The 19,759-nt window shown below is 36.0% G+C and overlaps 1 protein-coding gene across 1 annotated transcript in view; it reads right to left on the reverse strand.

The window, feature by feature from the left end:
- Positions 1–4,713, reverse strand: part of LOC106846096 (cytochrome P450 2C19-like) — a 79,408-nt gene extending 74,695 nt beyond the window's left edge. The window contains exon 1 of the mRNA XM_014864675.3: positions 4,519–4,713. Within this exon, the coding sequence (XP_014720161.1) occupies positions 4,519–4,686 (168 nt within the window). The 5' untranslated portion in view covers positions 4,687–4,713. The remainder of the gene's footprint in view (positions 1–4,518) is intronic.
- Between the last annotated feature and the right edge of the window lie 15,046 nt (positions 4,714–19,759).

Here is a 19,759-nt window from a genome sequence, read left to right on the forward strand (position 1 = left end):
TACAGCAAAAGTGGTTCTAGGAGGGAAGTTTATTGCAATTCAGGCCTATCTCAACAAAGAAGAAAAGTCCCTAATAGACAATCTAAAAGTGCATCTAAAAGTACTGGAAAAAGAACAACAAACAAAGCCCAAAATCAGCAGAAGGAAGGAAATAATAAAAATCAGAGCAGAAATAAAGGAAATCGAGACTAAAAAAAAATAGAAAAAATTAATGAAACCAAGAGCTGGTTCTTTGAAAAGATAAACAAAATTGACAAACTCTTAGCTAGACTCACCAAGAAAAAAAGACAGAAGGCTCAAATAAATAAAATCAGAAATGAAAGAGGAGAGATTACAATGGACACCTCAGAAATACAAAAGATAATAAGAGAATACTATGAAAAGCTATACGCCAACAAATTGGATAATCTAGAAGAAATGGATAAATTCTTAGAAACATACAACCTTCCAAAACTGGACCAAAAAGAAGGAGCCAATTTGAATAGACCAGTCACCAGTAAGGCGATTGAAGCAGCAATCAAAAACCTCCCCAAAAATAAAAGTCCAGGACCAGATGGCTTCCATGGTGAATTCTACCAAACAGTCAAAGAAGACTTAATACCTATCCTTCTCAAACTCTTCCAAAAAATTGAAGAGGAGGGGAGGCTTCCTAACTCATTCTACGAAGCAAACATTATCCTGATACCAAAACCAGACAAGGACAACACAAAAAAAGAAAATTACAGGCCAATATCATTGATGAACATCAATTCAAAAATCCTCAACAAAATTCTAGCAAATAGAATACAACATTACATTAAAAAGATCATACATCATGATCAAGTGGATTTCATTCCAGGGATGCAGGGATGGTTCAACATCCACAAATCTATCAACTTGATACACCACATTAACAAAATGAAGAATAAAAAATCACATGATCATCTCAATAGATGCAGAGAAAGCATTTGACAAGATACAGCATCCATTTATGATAAAAACTCTAAATAAAATGGGTATAGAAGGAAAATACCTCAACATAGTGAAGGCCATATATGACAAATCCACAGCAAATATCATTCTCAATGGAGAAAAACTGAAAGCTATCCTTCTAAGAACAGGAACCAGACAAGGACACCCACTGTCACCACTCTTATTTAGCATAGTATTGGAAGTGCTAGCCAGAGCAATCAGGAAGAAAAAGAAATAAAAGGGATCCATATTAGAAAAGAAGTGAAACTGTCACTCTTTGCAGACGACATGATTTTATATATAGAAAACCCTAAAGAATCCACTAAAAAACTTTTAAAAACAGTAAATGAATATAGTCAAGTCGCGGGATACAAAATCAACATACAAAAATCAGTTGTGTTTCTATACACTAACAATGAAGTAGCAGAAAGAGAAATTAAGAATACAATCCCATTTACAATTGCAACAAAAAGAATAAAATATCTAGCAATAAACTTAACCAAAGAGGTGAAAGATCTGTACACTGAAAACTATACAACATTGTTGAAAGAAATAGAAGAAGACACAAAGAAATGGAAAGATATTCTGTGGTCTTGGATTAGAAGAATCAACATCATTAAAATGTCTATACTTCCTAAAGCAATCTATAGATTCAACTCAATCCCTTGCAAAGTTGCAAGACTTTTCACAGAAATAGAAGAAAGAATCCTAAAATTTATATGAAACAACAAAAGACGCCAAATAGCCAAAGGATTCCTGAGAAAAAGAACAAAGCTGGAGGTACCACACTCCCTGATTTCAAAATATACTACAAAGCCATAGTAACCAAAACAGCATTGTACTGGCACAAAAACAGACACACAGATCAATAGAACATAATCGAGAGCTCAGAAATAACCCACATAATAAACCCTTTATGGACAGCTAATATTCGACAAGGGAGCCAAGAGCATACGATGGAGAAAGGAGAGTCTCTTTAATAAATGGTGTTGGGAAAACTGGACAGCCACATGCAAAAGAATGAAAGTAGACCATTCCCTTACACCATGCACAAAAATTAACTCAAAGTGGATTAAAGACTTGAATGTAAGACCCGAAACCATGAAACTTCTAGAAGAAAACATATGCAGTACGCTCTTTGACATCGGTCTTAGCAGCATATTTTCAAGTACCATGTCTGACCAGGCAAGAGAAACAAAAGAAAAAATGAACAAATGGGACTACATCAAGCTAAAAAGCTTCTGCACAGCAAAGGAAACCATCAACAAAACGAAAAGACAACCTAACAATTAGGAGAAGATTTTGCAAACCATATATCAGATAAGGGGTTAATATCCAAAATATACAAAGTATTCATATATCTCAACAACAACAAAAACCCAACAACCCAATTTTAAAAATGGGCAAAAGATCTGAACAGAGATTTCTCCAAAGAAGATATACGGATGGCCAACAGGCATACGAAAAGATGCTCAACATCAATAGCTATCAGGGAAATGCAATGAGGTATTACCTCACTCCAGTCAGAATGGCTATAATTAACAAGACAGGAAACAAATGCTGGAGAGGATGTGGAGAGAAGGGAACCCTCATACACTACTGGTGGGAGTGCAAATTGGTGCAGCCACTATGGAAAGCACTATGGAGTATCCTCAGAAAATTAAGAATAGATATACCATATGATCCAGCTATCCCACTGCTGGGTATTTATCCAAAGAACTTGAAAATGCAAGGGCATAAAGATACCTGCACCTCTATGTTCACTGCAGCATTATACACAATAGCCAAGAGTTGGAAGCAACCTAGGTGCCCATCAAGGGATGAACGGATAAAGAAGATGTGATATTTATACACAATGGAATACTACTCAGCCATAAGAAATGATGAAATCCAGTCATTTGTGACAACATGGATGGACCTTGAGGGTATTATGCTGAGCGAAATTAGTCAGAGTGAGACAGTCAAATAGCGTATGATCTCACTCATAAGTAGAAGATAAAAACAATGACAAACACATAGCAATGGAGATTGGATTGGTGGTTACCATAGGGGAAGGGATGGGGAGGGCAAAAGGAGTGATTAGGCTCACATGTGAGGGGATGGACTATAATTACTTTGTGGTTGGTGAACATGATTTAATCTACACAGAATTCGAAATATATTACAATGTACACCTGAAAGCTATATACTGTTATAATCCAATGTTACTGCAATTAAAAAAATAAGATAAAATAAAGACTGTAATCATCATCATATTGTTGATATTTTTATTCTGCCAAACATAACCTCAAACATTTCTGGATCTTATACAGCGATGTGTCGCTTAATGACAGGGATAAATTCTGAGAAATGCATTGTTAGGCGATTTTGTCATTGTATGACCATCATAGAGTGTTCTTACACAAACCTAAATGGTTTAGCCTACTACATATCTAGGCTATATGGTTCTAATCTTATGGGACCACTGTGGTATATGGAGTCTGTCATTGACTGAAATGTTATGTGGCACATGATGTAAATATGATGGAGATTGTCATAGCTGACACATACAGAGGGACTCTGATGTGCCAAGCAATGGCCCAGGTAATTGGTGCTCAGATCATTACAAGTAATCAAATCAACACCTTTATTTTCCTGTTTTACAGATAAAGAGACTGAGGTTCAAATAATTTCCTATTTATTTCCAGAGTATTACAGCTAATAAATAGAAGACACAAATTTCAACCCTGCTTAGTTGAACCCTGATGTCTAAGCAATTCATCAGTTCCCAATGCTCACCTTGGAGCTAGTCCTCAGCTGACTACTTCAGGATCACCTGTAAAGCTCGTTCCATGAGGATTCTGACTCAGTAGTGATGAACGCTAGAAATCTATACTTTTAAGAATCACCCCAGAAAATTCTAATGCCCACCTCAGTTTGAGATCTGCTGGTATTACTAACTCAGAGAGTGAGCATCACAGGAGCAGGGCCAGGAGATGCAGCATCTCACGAAAGAACAATGTCTTCCACCCTGCAGCGTTCATAGAGTACAGAGAGCAGCTTTGTGCAGAATCCACCCGGCTAGCTCTAAATAATTAGTTTTTCTTTCCTTCTCTCCTGATGGTCCTGATCCTAAGCTATGTCGTTGACATCAGGCATCACTGGTTTCTTCAGAGAAGTTCAATTTTCATGGCTATTCTGAACAAAACACACTGTTTATATAGTACAGGACTTTTGTAATGAAATCTCCATTCGCAAATCACTTCCCTTATCATTTACTTTCAGGCAAAAATCATAGCAAATGGTGGTCAAACAAAGAAGGGAAGGAACAATCTCATCTTTTGCCATTTTATTATTTTGATTCTACCATTTATAAAGACCTAAGTGTTTCTCTACTTGCAAAATGCATTAGTTATTCCACTGTTCTTGACAATGACAAGCCAAAACAATAGTCCACAGGGAGCAGTTACTTTACAATGACATATGTTAATAGTTTTATCTTAATTTATTCTAATATATTTCATTTAAAAGTAGAGGTTAATTTACTTACCCTTTGCAAGCCAGTGGAGGAGCATAAAACATACTTACATTGCTTAAGGATTTGCTGATGTCCTTAACGTGTAACTGTAGGATATTTCCAATAATAGGGAGAGGAGTGGGGCCAGGTGGGAGCTTCCCTTTCCTGGAGCTCTGTTTCCAGAGTGAAAGGAGAAACCAACAGGAGAGACAGAGCCCCAGGAACACAACCAGATCCATTGTCTCTTCTTACTTAGACAACTGTGAGCCTGAAATCCAAAGCTTTTATAACAATCTCTGCTAATTCAACATGTGCCTCTTTGACTCATAAAGTGACTAATCAGCTAGGTCTACTTTAATCTCTCTTTTGAAGGGACTTGGGCCCACTGATGAAAAATATGGTGTTCTTTACTTTTGCTCTCCTTCTTTCCAGTGCCCCACCCTGGAGCTTCTGGTTTGACAGGTCTGGGGTGGAGCTCTGTTACTGGTAACTTTTCTTTTAACATCCCAGGTGGTTGAGAACCAGTGAAATAAATGATTTCATTTAAAAAATTCCTCAATATTCTGGATTCTCAGATTAATGACCAGTTGAGAATTTACGACTTTGGGGGAAATCCTTGTATATTAATAAAAAAGCTTATTCTTTAATGTTTATCAAACTCTACTGTGAAAGATGACATGAGTGGAGCCATATTAAAATAGAGCTGGAGGAGCCATTTCACAGGAATTGCCTTGCACATCTTGTTCTCTTTATCTTCCAAACTGCACCAAACCACCAACATTCCAGGAAGTCAGTAAGGACAAGAATATCCTGTCTGCAGGAGCCCAGAACGTACAATGGAGAAAGAAAAGTCCCTTCCATAAATGATGTTTGGAAAACTGGACAGCCACATGCAAAAGAATGAAAGTAGACCATTATCTTATGCCATACACAAAAATCACCTTAAAATGAATTAAAGACTTGAATGGAATACCTGCAACCATAAAATTCCTAAAAGAAAACATAGGAAGTCACTCTTTGACATCAGTCTTAGCAGTATCTTTTTGAATGCCATATCTACTCAGGCAAGGGAAACAAAAGAAAAAACAAATAAATGGGACTACATCACACTAAAAAGTTTCTGCACAGCAAAGGAAACCATCAGCAAAATGAAAAGACAACCCACCAACTGGGAGAAAATATTTGCAAATCATCTATCAGATAAAAGGTTAATTTCTAAAATACATGAAGAGCTGATACAACTCAACAACAACAAAAAGAAGAACCCAATCAAAGAATTGGCAGAGGCTAGGAGAAGACATTTTCCCAAAGAAGATATACAGAGGGTCAACAGGCCCATGAAAGGATGTTCAACATCACTAATTATTAGGGAAATATAAGTCAAAACTACAATGAGATATCACCTCACACCCATCAGAATGGCTATGATTAAAAAGACAAGAAATAACAAGTGTTGGAGAGGATGTCGAGAAAAGAGAACCCTCATATTCTGCTGATCGGAATGCAAACTGGTGCAGCTACCATGGAAAATAGTATAGAGATTACTCAAGAAGTTAAAAATAGAAATACCATATGATCCAGCTATTCCACTTCTGGGTATTTATCTGAAGAACATAAGAACACTAATTCCAAATGATATATGCACCCCTATGTTTATTGCAGCATTATTATTCACAATAGCCAAGAGTTGGAAGCAACTCAAGTGCCCATCAACAGATGAATGGATAGAGAAGATGTGGTACATATATACAATGGAATACTACTCAGCCATAAAAAAAGATAAAATCATGCCATTTGAGACACAACAGATGGACTTTGAGGGTATTATGTTAAGCAAAATAAGTCAGGCAGAGAAAGACAAATACCATATTTTTCACTCATATGTGGAAGATAAACAAACAAACAAACACATAGATAAGGAAAACAGATTGGTGGTTACCAGAGGGGGAGGGAGTGAAGGGAGGGAAAAAGGGGTAAAGGGGCACATATGTAGCATGACAGATGGAAACTGGACTTTTGGTAGTGAACACATTGCAGGCTATAAAGAAGCCAGAATACAATGGTGTACACCTGAGACTTACACAGTGTTATAAACCAATGTTACCTCAATAAAATAATTTAAAAAAAAGAATATCCTGTCTGTAAGAACTGATGGAACTGGACTTTCCTGATGGCCAGATCACTAACCAATGAATGAAGTACAAATCTAACCTTTTGCCTGATGCTCGAACCTCAAGCCAATCTCTGAAGCACAAACCTAGCTTTACCTTATCTAGCACCAGTGACTCCTCTTTACTACAATTCACCTCAACCTCCCTTTTTCCCATAAAAACCCTAAGCCCTTCTCCTATAATTGGAACACTATTTGGGTTTCTACCTGAATCTGTGCTCCCCAAATTCTTGGATCCCAAACAAGTGCTTTGCCTCTTAAACTAGTTTCTGTTTTTGTAGGTTGACATACAGTGTCAGAAAGCGGGACCTGAAGTCATCTCATCTTGGAGGACCAACATCCATTGGAAGCAGGTTTGGTAACATGAGCCCCCTTGTGTGCTCAGCCATTTCCATGGACAATCAATTCCTCAGACCATGGGACCTCTCAGGCTCAGACCTCACTCCCATTAGCTGAGGTCAGTGTCTTTCTTTGGGATTGGTGCAGTGGCTTTCATCATTACAGGAGAGATTTCTCTCAAGTAAGGAGGGGACTCCCTGGTTACAGCACTGATGCAGCTTTTGCTGCAAGAGAGGATTCCCTCCATAGATATGTTAGTGCTTTGAACTTTGGAAGGGATTCCGTCCTTTAAAATTTCTGCTTAGACAAACTTTGCTATGGGTTAATATGCACATGAGGCTAAAGTTATTGCTAAGGGATATCTTGGAAGCCAAAGCCACAAAATTGGTGGGCATGGATCAAGCAATTAAGAGCCATTAGGGCTCTCACCACCTCAAGAAGTCTCCCGTGAGAGGATAAGTTGGTCACAGAATGGGTCAGATTGATGCCTAGGTCACCCACCAACCTCAAGGAAACTTCCAGGCAATGAGGTACACTGTAAAAACACCACACAATCCCCAACCCTGGGGCACATCTCTCTGAGATATTAGTTTGGCTCCAAGAGACCCAAGGCTTAGCTAGCTCTGTTACTGTAGATATAAAAAACCCTACTGTCCTCGTAAGTTGCACGCTTTTCTTCACCATGGGACTTATTTTTCTAAAGCTTTCCAAGAAGGTCCTCCCTCAGGAACTCCAGCTGGTTTTACATTGAAGAACTACTGCATTTCCTCTTGTACATTTTTGTCCTAGTGGATCAATAATACTAAAGATGATTTAAAATTACAGTGACCACTTTGGGGTTCTTTCGGACATCCAAAATTTGTCTTTTTGCACACTAGATTTGAGAACTGCAGACCAGAAAAATTAAATGCAATCTTTAATTTCTAAAGAGTCAAGTGCACCACCTTCTGGCACACCTGCTCAAAACTGTGGTCTCAGAAGCTGTAAATCTTTACAAAGAACAGCAAAATCTTCCTAAGCTTATTTCATGTCCTGAGAGGTTGGCTTGGTAACCATCACCCTGGGGACCCCCAGGTGGTCAGACATGGCTGGACAGAAGTGTGGGTTGAACTCCATTTACAGCTAGGGTCCTACCAAACTGCTGCCAGCCTCAGGGGAATCACATTGGCCATTAGAAAACTCATTTCCAATTAGACAAGATCCTTTAAGAAGTGCACTTAAAGGCAGAGACTTCAAAATTCCAAAATAACCTCATTAAAAGTTTCATTGCCAAGGCTAATGAAAATTGAGATATAAGAGGTACCTAAAAGAAAAGACTATACATAAGTCTGTTAAGATTATGGCTTTACTGACAATCTCATATCTACCTTCAGAGGAGGACCCCATATGAGACCCACCCAGACTTAATGAGACTCTGAAAGATTTTCTGGTAAACTGCTACATTATTCCCTTAAACAGTCAAGGGGAAACTAAAGTTAAAAATTAATGGAACCCACCAACATCTTGATCTTGGATATCCAGCCTCCAGAACTGTGAGGAATACGTTCTATTGTTTAAGCCAGCCAGGCTGTGGTATTCTGTTACGGAAGCCCCAGTAGACATTAATACAGCCTATTGCACTCATTTCTGTAATTGTGCGAATTTAATAAAATATTATATAAAATGAAAAAAAGTTAATGGAGTTGTTTAATACTGCCAGAAACATTTGCTGTTTGTCCCGGCTGAAATCTGATAAGATATTTGAAAAGATTCAGTAATTTATGTTCAGAAATTTGACCAAATTGGAAGCTGATATTCAGAGCCTGATATGAATTTTTTTATAGGCCTTCTTCTCTAAGTTAAAATAAAACTATGTACCAAGAGGGGAAAAAAGCAAATTAGGGATGATGTAGTTGGATGGATTGATCAATCTATGATATCATTTGAGTTACATCTGAAATTCTGAGGAATTAAAAGCAACTGTCCTTATCTTACAAACCTTTTCAAAACTGGAAATGCAGCTCTACAGGCAGTTCAGATTCCACCCAGCACCTTTCACCAGTTCCAAAAACCTCCCTCATTTATGTCAAAAGGCTTATAACGTCTCTGCGAACTGGTATCTAGATCATCATCAACTCCTAAGACTGAAGGAAAACAAAGAAAGAAAAAGAGCCAAACGGCTATAGAAGCCCCCCTGCCCAAAATCCAGCATCTTAAGTGTCTTCTCCACAAACATTAGTAGAAAATAAGCTTTAGTTGTCTAAGCACGTAACCTTAATTTATTCCATCTTCAGAAACAAAATTTGGATTCAATTATATTCTTTGATAAGTAGTGAGCTTTGTATTACTGTACCTGATTCATGGCAGTAATTTTAAAACAACACCTTTGGGGTCTCTATGTATGTGTGTCTATATATATGTATGGTGTATATATATGTGATATTTTTCTACCTCCAGATGGTATCATTTCTAAAGGAGCTCTATTTACTTAGCTTAAAATTAGCACTTACATAAATTATTTCTAATTATAATAGAAATTAACAATTGAATTTCAGAATCACATGATGTAGGAAAATATTTAGTATTAAAGCCAACTTAAGTTTGTCGTCTTTAGAGTTACCAATATTAAATAAAAAACTTTTGTTCTACCTAGGTTTACTAAAGGTCAAACAAATTTACGTTATCTCTGTTACAAAATTTGCCACCAAAAAAATTGATTGCTGACCTTGTCTAACGTCTCATGAAGTTTTTCTAGGTAATCTAAATATAATTATTGGGAACTAAGTAACTAAGTAGATGTAAGTAAGATTAAAGGGTTTTTAGGTGGAAATTTTAACAATAATTGTGTGTTATGGTATATGTACTTAAAAATATCTTCAAACTCTTTTGGTAACTTGAAAACTTAGAGTTTTGTTAAATCAAGTTAAATGATAGAAATTTGAGTATCTAGAACATTTCCAAATAGGACAAAATATTAGACATTAATTACTAAACATAGGTTTATCTATTTTGGCTTCTTATTATAGAGAAAGTTAAAAAACTTGGGTTTACTAATAAGTATGTCTTGGGCCATGCAGAGAAATTTTCTGTGAGAAACACGTTTCTAGAAAGTATTCATAAGTCTGCCAATCCACAGAATGCTAATGTAAAAGACAATTCATAATTGCTTACTTTTTAGTTTTCACTAAAAATTAAGCCTTCTAAGGGTTAAGAATTCTAATTAATATATGTGATTACAGCTACCAAAAATTAATTATGGAAACATTTCTGTACACAAGGAAAGTAAGATGTGTGTTTTCAGTAAAAGAAGGTATAAGGAATGGATGATTTTTGTTAAGAAAGTAACTTTGTTCCAAAGTAAAACTGGTTAGGGAAAAAAAAGAAAGACAAATTCTGAAAGTAAGAAAAAAAGCTATAGAAGGTTTGTGGAAGAGGAACCTTGAGAAAAGAATTTTGTGCTTGGTCAAGCTGGCTAAGATTGAAATGAATTTAACTAAGCAAATGAGGAGGGTTTTTTAAAGATTTTTATTTTTCATTTTTCTCCCCAAAGCCCCCTGGTATATAGTTGTATATTTTCAGTTGTGGCTCCTTCTAGTTGTGGTATGTGGGATGCTGCCTCAGCATAGGTTGATGAGCAGTGCCACGTCCACGCCCAGGATCAAAACTGGTGAAATCCTGAGCCACCGCAGCAGAGCACACGAACCCAACCACTCGGTCACAGGTCTGGCCCACAAATGAGTTTTAATATAAAAAGTAAGCTGGTGCAAAATTAGAATTTGGTTTGCTCCCTCAATGAGACCAGGTGGACTTAGTAGATATATAGAGAACACTCCATCCCAAAACAGCAGAATACACATTCTTCTCAAGTGCACATGGAACATTCTCAAGGATAGACCATATGTTGGGAAACAAGGCAAGCCTCAATAAATGTACAAAGATCAAAATCACATCAAGCATCTTTTCTGACCATAAGGCTATGAAACTAGGAGCCAACTACAAGAAAATTCTGGGAAAGTGACAAAGATGTGGAGACTAAACAACATGCTACTGAACAAACAATGGATTGTTGAAGGAATAAAAGGAGAAATCAGAAAATGTCTGGAAACTAATGAAAATGAAAATGCACCATATCAACTCATATAGGATCCAGCAAAAGCAGACCTAAGAGGGAAATTCACAGCAATACAGGCCCACCTTAACAAACAAGAAAACTCTCAGATAAGCAATCTCAAACTACACCTAACAGAATTAGAAAAAGAAAACAAAAAAGGCCCAAAGTCAGCAGAAGGAGGGAAATAATAAAAATTAGAGCAGACATAAATGACATTGAAACAAAAAAAGCAAAACAGTGGAAAGGATGGATGAAACGAAGAGCTGGTTCTTTGAGAAAATAAATAAAATTGACAAACTCTTAGCCAGATTCACTAAGAAACAAAGAAACAAGCCTCACATAAATAAAATTAGAAATGAAAGAGGAGAAATTACACTGGATATCACAGAAATACAAAGGATTAGAAGATCATACTAAGCAAAACTTTATGCCAACAAATTGGACAATCTAGAAGAAATGGATCAATTCTTAGACTCATACAACCTCCAAAAACTGAATCAAGAAGAAATAGAGAATCTGAATAGACCAATCACAAGTAAAGAGATTGAAACAGTCATCAAAATCCTCCTAAAAAGTAAAAGTACAGGACCAGATGGCTTCTCTGGAGAATTCTACCAAACATTCAAAGATTTCATACCTATCCTTCTCCAACTGTTCCAAAAAATTGAGGAGGACAGAACACTTACTAACACATTCTATGAGGCCAACATCACCCTGATACCAAAACCAGGCAAGGACAACACGCAGAAGGAAAATTACAGGCCAATATTGCTGATAAACATGGACGCAAAAATCCTCAACAAAATATTGGCAAAGCAAACACAGCAATACATTAAAAAGATCATACATCATGATCAAGTAGGATTTTATACCAAGGACACAGGGATGGTTCAACCTCTGTAAGTCAATCAATGTGACATAACACATTAACAAAATGAAGAATAAAAACCACATGATGACCTCAATAGGTGCAGGGAAAGCATTTCACAGGATCCAAAATCCACTTATGATAAAAACTCTCAATAAAATGGGTATAGAAGGAAAGTACCTCAAATTATAAAGGCCATATATGACAAACACACAGCCAAATCATTCTCAGCAGGGAAAAACTAAAAGCTATCCCTCTGGAATTCAAGAGCACATTCAAGGATCATACACCATGATCAAAAGGATTCGTTCCTGGGATATAAGGATTGTTCAACATAAGCAAATCAATAAAAGTGATACATCACATTAAAAGAACAAAAGATAATCACATAAAATCTCAATAGATGCAGAAAAAGCATTTGACAAAATTCAACATATATTTATAGTAAAAATTCTCAACAAAGTGGATGTAGGGGGACATAATTCAACATAATTAAGGCCATATATGACAAGCCCATACCTAACATCTACTCAGTGGTGAAAGTTGGAAGCTTTTCCTCTAGGATCAGGAGAAAGACAAGGGTGCCCACTCTCACCACTCTTATTCAGCGTAGTACTGGAAGACCTAGCCAGCATGATCAGGCAATGAAAAGAAATAAAAGGCATCCAAATAGGTAAGGAAGAAGTAAAATTGTCTTTGTTTGCAGATGACATAGCCTCAGATATAGAAAATCCTCAAGACCCTGCCAAAAAACTGTCAGAACTAATAAACAAATTCATCAAAGTTGCAGAATACAAAATCAATATTAAAAAATCAGTATGTTTCTATACACTAACAACTAATTATCTGAAAAAGAAATTAAGAAAACAATCGCATTGCAATAGCATCAAAAACAATAAAATACTTATTAATACATTTAACCAAGGAAGTGAAAGATGTGTGACCTGAAATCTATAAGACACTGATGAAAGAAATTGAAGAAAACACAAGTAAATGGAAAAAAAATCCCATTTTCATGGATTGGAAGAATTAATATTGTTAAAATGTCCATACCACCCAATGTAATCTCTATAGTCAACGCAATCCCTATCAAGATTCCAATGGCATTTTTTACAAAAACAGGAAAAAAATCCTAAAATTTGTAAGGAAATACAAAAGACCTCAAATAGTCAAAGCCATCCTGAGAAAGAAAAACAAAGCTGAAGGCATGACACTTCCTGATTTCAAACTATCTTATAAAACTATAGTAATCAAAAGAGTAGAGTATTGGCATAAAATCAGACACATTGATCAATGGAACAGAAATGAGAGCCCAAAAATAAACCTATGCATATACTGTTAACTAATATTCAACAACGGAGCCACAAATACTCAGCAGAGAAAATACAGTCTCTTCAATAAATGTTGATGGGAAAAGTGGATATTTACATGCAAAAGAATGAAACAGGACCCTTATCTTACACCACTCACAAAAGTTTGCTCAAAGTGGATTAAAGACTTAAATAGAAGAACTGAAAACATAAAACTATTGAAGAAAACACAGGGGAAAAAGCTCCTTGACATTGGTTTTGGCAAGGATTTTTATGGATATGACACCCAAAGCACAAGCAACAACAGTAAAAATAAATAAGTGGGGGGCTGACCCAGTGGTGTAATGGTTAGGTTCGTGCACTCCACTTTGGTGGCCGGGGTTCACCGGTTCAGATCCCAGGTGTGGACCTACACACCTCTCATCAAGCCATGCTATGGTGGCCTCCCACATACAAAATGTCACAGACGTTAGCTCAGGGCCAATCTTCTTCACCAAAAAATAAAATAAAGTAAACTAAAAATAAACAAGTGTGACTACATCAAACTAAAAAGTTCTGCACAGCAAGGGAAACCATCATCAAAATGAAAAGGAAATCTAGAGTTGGGAGAAAACATTTGCAAACCATATACCTTATAAGAAGTTAGTATCCTAAATTTATAAAGAACTCATACAACACAATAGAACAAAAAATCCAATTAAAAAATGGGCAAAGTAGGGGCTGGCCCCGTGGCTGAGTGGTTAAGTTCGCGCGCTCCGCTGCAAGCGGCCCAGTGTTTCGTTGGTTCGAATCCTGGGCGTGGACATGGCACTGCTCATCAGACCACGCTGAGGCAGCGTCCCACATGCCACAACTAGAAGGACCCACAACGAAGAATATACAACTATGTACTGGGGGGCTTTGGGGAAAAAAAGGAAAAAATCTTTAAAAAAAAAAAATGGGCAAAGGACTTGAATAGACATTTTTCCAGAGAAGACATCCAAATAGCTAATAGGTACATTAAAAGTGCTCAACATCACTAAACATCATCGAAATGAAAATCAAACATGCATTGAGATATCACCTCCCACCTGATAGAATAGTTATTATCAAAAAGACAAGAGAACAAACATGACAAGGGTGTCAAGAAAAGGGAACCCTATTCATTGTTGGTGGGAATGTAACAGTACAACCCTATGGAAAATAGTATGGAGGTTCCTCAAAAGAATAAAATTGGGACTAACATATGATCCAGCAATTCCACTTCTGAGCATATGAAATCACTATCTTGAGACCTCTGCACCTCTATATTCATTGCAGCATTATTTACAATAGCCAAGATATGGGAAAAAACCTAAGTATCCATTAATACGGATAAAGTACATGTGCTATATATATATACAATGGAATATTATCCAACCATTAAAAAGAAGGAAATTCTGCCTTTGCAACAATATGGATGAACCCTGAAGGCATCATGCTAAGTGAAATAAGTCAAAAAGAGAAAGACAAATATTGTAGATCTCATTTATATATGGAATCTAAAAAACTGAACTCATAGACACAGAGAATAAATTGGTGTTGCCAGAGGTGGGCATTGGGGGTGAGGTAAATAGGCGAATATTGTCAAAGGATACAAACTTCCGTCTATAAGATGAATAAGTTCTGGGGTTGTAATACAGCATGGCGACCATAGTGTAACAATACTGTATTGTATATTTGAAAGCTGCTACAACAATAAATTTTAAGTTCTTACAGCAAAAAAAATTGTAATTATGTGAGGTGATAGATGTACTAATTAATCTTATTGTAGTAATCTATTTTCAATATATCTCTATATCAAATCATTACACTGTACACTTTATATTTACACAATGTTACATGTCAATTATATCTCAGTAAAGCTGGAAAAATCCTTTTACAAAAATTTTTAAAATTAAAAAAACAGAAGAGAACTTTTATACTAATTTTATATGGCTTTAGAGTAAACATAAAGGATTTTTAAGAGAATTTTCTTGGTTTATACAACAATTTTATAAATGATTTGAATCAACGTTGTACAGAGAATTAATGCTTCTAGCTTGTCAGGTGCTTCATGTCCTCCTCATAGAAAATACTCAAGAAATATGAAGTGTTCTGAGTATGTAATTGTTTCTCTTTTATTTCAAAAGGACATAAAGTAGTCACATAGAATTATACAAATGAGCTAGGTCAAGATATCAAGGTGAGTCCCCTGTGCCAGCAAGGTATTAATAGATCAAAAAGTTAAGCTTTTAGTTCAACCCATAGTCTGACCAAACAATTACTGCAGGAAAAAGAGAAAAGAGCAAATAAAGAAAAGGGGAGAAATCTGTCTATGAACTCCCAATGAATTCCTTAGCTTGCTCAAGAATTTGATAAAATTCTTCCATTTTCTGAGTATGAAATATTTTCTCAACAAATGTGTATACATTTACTTATCTCCAGATTAGTAAAATAACTAATGAATTAGATTTTAAACTTTCCTAAATTTAACAGAATTCCTTTTTAATCAGACTATGAAGATTAATAAATATTTGTATAAATTTAAAGCAAAAGAACAATAATTTCTAGAAAAGTAAAATTGAACTTTTAATGCTTTAAATTACTGACTTTTTTTTGCTTTGTAAGTCTGTAACTGTGTAACTCAGACTTCTTAAGTCACAAGAAAAATATTTTTAATTGAATAATAATGAAAATACAACAGAGAATTTGTGGACATGCAGCTGACACAATACTTAGAGGAAAACTAAAGCCTTAGAAAACCTATAACAGAAAAAGAAGAAAAGTCCCAAATCAATATCATCTTTGACCTTAATAAACTATAGTAGAAAACATTAAATTCAAAGCAAGCAGAAAGGTGGAAATAATAAGGTAAATATAAAAGCAGATAGAAATGAAATAAAAAAGAGAGAAAACAAATAAAGTAGAAGCTAGCTCTTTTTTAAAAAATTGATAAAATTTATAAACCTCTAGCTAGAAAAAAAAAGGAAAAGATACATTTTACCAATATCTGGAATAAAAGAAGGGACATCACTACAGAGCCTTCAGAATATTAAAGAATAATAGAGGGTTATTATAAACAAGATTTTTTTTTTAGAAAAAGATTGGCACCTGAGCTAACAACTGTTGCCAATCTTCTTTTTTTTCTGCTTTTTCTCCCCAAATCCCCCCCAGTATATTGTTGTATATTTTAGTTGTGGGTCCTTCCAGTTGTGGCATGTGGGACGCCGCCTCAGCTTGGCCTGACAAGTGGTGCCATGTCCGCACCCAGGATCTGAATCAGGAAAACCCTGGGCCACTGAGGTGGAGCGCATGAACTTAACCACTCAGCCACAAGGCCAGCCCCAAACAAGATTTTTGACAACCCAAATGAGATGGACAAATTCCTTAAAAGACACAGATTTCTGTATCTGACCCAAGAAGAAATAGAAAGTTTGACCAGCCCCACATCAATTTTAAAACTTGTATTAGTAACTAAAAACTTTCCAACAAAAAAAACTCCAGGTGTATATGGCTTCATTTTAATTCTACCAGACAATTAAAGAAAAAAACACATATCAATACTATACAAACTCTTTAAGAAAATTTAAAAAGTGAACACACTTCCAGCTCATCTTACAAGGCTAGTGTAGGGGAGGAAGACATTTCCTCTACCCACTCCAGGTCCTTCTGGCTGGGCTATGAACTAAGTTGACATGAGACAGAATAACAGGAGAAAATCAAACAAAGCTTTATAATTTGTATACGTGGGAGAGCCTCAGGAAAACTTAGTAACTCACCAAAATGGTGGAAGATCTCAGCTTAATACTATCCTCAGCCAAAAACAAAGAAAGATGTTGGGGGCAGGGGAAGTCAGCTATGGGGGTTTACCAAAAAAGTACAGTAAATAAGAGTAAGGTTATTATGCAGATTTAAGTCCTTGCCTTCTGCATGGATAAGAGTTTCTAGGGATAAGGTCCTCACCACTTCTTCCTGATACAGAGAGGGAGACATCTTTATAGATGGAGATTTCCCTTACAAATGTAAATGTCTCTTGCAAATGGGTTAAATTCTACTTTTCAGATCTTCTCCCATGTCTGCAGTTTTTAAAATTAACTAGCCCAAAATCTTCATGCCAAAGAGACACATTTTGGGGTAGTCAATTCCAATCCCCCACACTAGTATTACCCTGATTCCAGAACTAAAGACATCACAAGACAAGAGAACTACAGACCAATAAGTTTCATGAACATAGATGCAAAAACCCTTAACAAAACATTAGCAAATTGAATTCAACAGTACATAAAAAGGATCATATATCATGACGAAGTGGAGCTTATCTTTGGAATGCATAGTTGGTTTAACATCTGAAAATCAATCAATATAACTCAAAATATGAATAGAATGAAGGAGAAAAGTATGTAATTTTTTTCAATGGATGTAAAAAAAGCATTTAACAAAGTTCAATGCCCTTTCATGACAAAACTCTTTGTTAAGGAAGGAAACTTTCTCAACCTGATAAAGGGCACCCATGAAAAACCTACAGCTAATAACATATACAATGAGGAAAGGCTTGATGTTTCTGCATAAGATGAGGAACAGAGGAAGGATATCCAGTCTTGCCATTTTATTTGACATTGTACTGGGGATCTTAATCAGTTTATAAAGGCAGGGAAAAAATAAAAGCCATATCAACTGTGAAGGAAGAAGTGCAATTACTTGCAGATGAAATGATTGTGTAGGCAGAAAACACTAAGGAATCCACAAAAAAGCTACTAGAACTAACAAACGAATTTAGCAGGACATACAGCCAATGTATAAAACTCAAGGAAAAAATCAAAACATTCTATATTCTAGGAACAAACTATTAGAAAATGAAATTTCAAAAGGAACTCCATTCACCAATAGCATCAAAAATAATAAAAGATTTAAGAATAAATTTAAGGATGATGCGAAAGACATTTACACAGAAAACGGTAAGATATTGCAAAAATAAATTATAGAATAATTTTCTTTTCATCAATTTCAATTATCAACAGGCAAAATGAATAAAAGTGAAATCTTGCCCTGTAAAGTAAAAAGACTGCTTGAAATCATATTAGAACCTCAAAGGGCAGTTTTAATGAACAAATCATGCTACCTGTAGTCTTTCAGTATATTGCCATATTATAACAATTTTCAGTATAAATTTCAGTATTAAATTTTGACACTATTTTCCAGCTTGCACACTGAGAGGGCCCCCAATGATTTCATCTTACTCACTTAAGGCAAAGAAAAGTTTGTCTAAGAAATGAGATGATTAAAACTAATCAATAAAATGTTTGTATTTACTCAGTCACTACTACCAACAACAGGAAATCCTTTGAGTTAGCTAACTCCAAAATAACGGTCCTTCCCAGTTGAAACATTATAATTCTAAGTTTGGAGCAGAATTTTTATATTCTTTGGAGAGAAAGAATAGAGTCACTAAGAAATTTTTTCCCTTTATTGTCAAGTGGAAGATGAAAGAGCTGAGGGACACTTGAGAAGCCAAGCTGACCAGTGGAGACGTTCAGTGGCCCTGATCCAAGCCCAGCCCAGGGCAAGTGAGATCCTTGCATGGACAGTAATCACAAGAAGGTCATGTGCTGGGAGGGGGCAGTGGGACCAGAGCCACCTTAGCTGGAGGCCTAAAGACAAAGTTAACAGGTATGCAGCTCCAAGGCAATTTCCTTAAAAGCAAGAATAGCTAAGGACAGACTCACAGAGAACAAAGCGAACAAAAAACAGGGAGTAATTGATGACAACAGAAATCTGACAAAAGAAACCACCCATCTATATTATATCTTTCCCTAAAGTACATAAAAGCAGTTGTTAGGCAATGGTAAAATAACTTACACTGTTATTTGATATGCTTTAATTTTCAGAGAAAAAAACCCTATTGGATCCGTAACTTGAAATTTGCCATGGTGTAATCCTTAACAGACGGCCTTGTAACGATTTATACTGAAAGATTTAGCATAAGTAAAGTTCTTGGAACAGTGCCTAGCACATTGTAGCACCATACAAGCATTAGTTCTCTTTATCGTTATACTATCATTTTAGAAATTTTTTTGTTGTCTGCAAGCTGGCCTCTGACAAAAATTTTCTGAAGTAGGATAACATACAATATGCTGGTTAAGAAAAATATTGTCCTTTGGATGATTATAACAGCACGTGACTCAAAACTCTGCTTCATGTCTCCCTGACAAAAGCTTTAAGGTTTTAAAGCCGGCTTAAAAGACTGTGGGCAAGCAGATTCTGCCTGTGCATGTGCTCCCTTTTGCTTCCTTTGGTCAATGTAGCCAGAATTCTGTAAAAGAAAGGCAGCTCGTACTCCTGTGACTAATGATAAAAATGACAAGCAATAGGATATATTGGAGTATATGAGGAGGCCATTTGGTGTAAAGCTGATTTGGCCTAACTTTATTTTTCTTTTTTCAAAAGGGCCAGACATGGCCATGGAGCATGCATCGTGTATCTGCTTTAAGCATTTCCTATGTCCCAAAGGTAAAAACAAATACCCTTAAGATAAAGG

Source organism: Equus asinus, chromosome 2 (genome assembly GCF_041296235.1).
Source record: "Equus asinus isolate D_3611 breed Donkey chromosome 2, EquAss-T2T_v2, whole genome shotgun sequence".
Classification (NCBI taxonomy): Eukaryota; Metazoa; Chordata; class Mammalia; order Perissodactyla; family Equidae; genus Equus; species Equus asinus.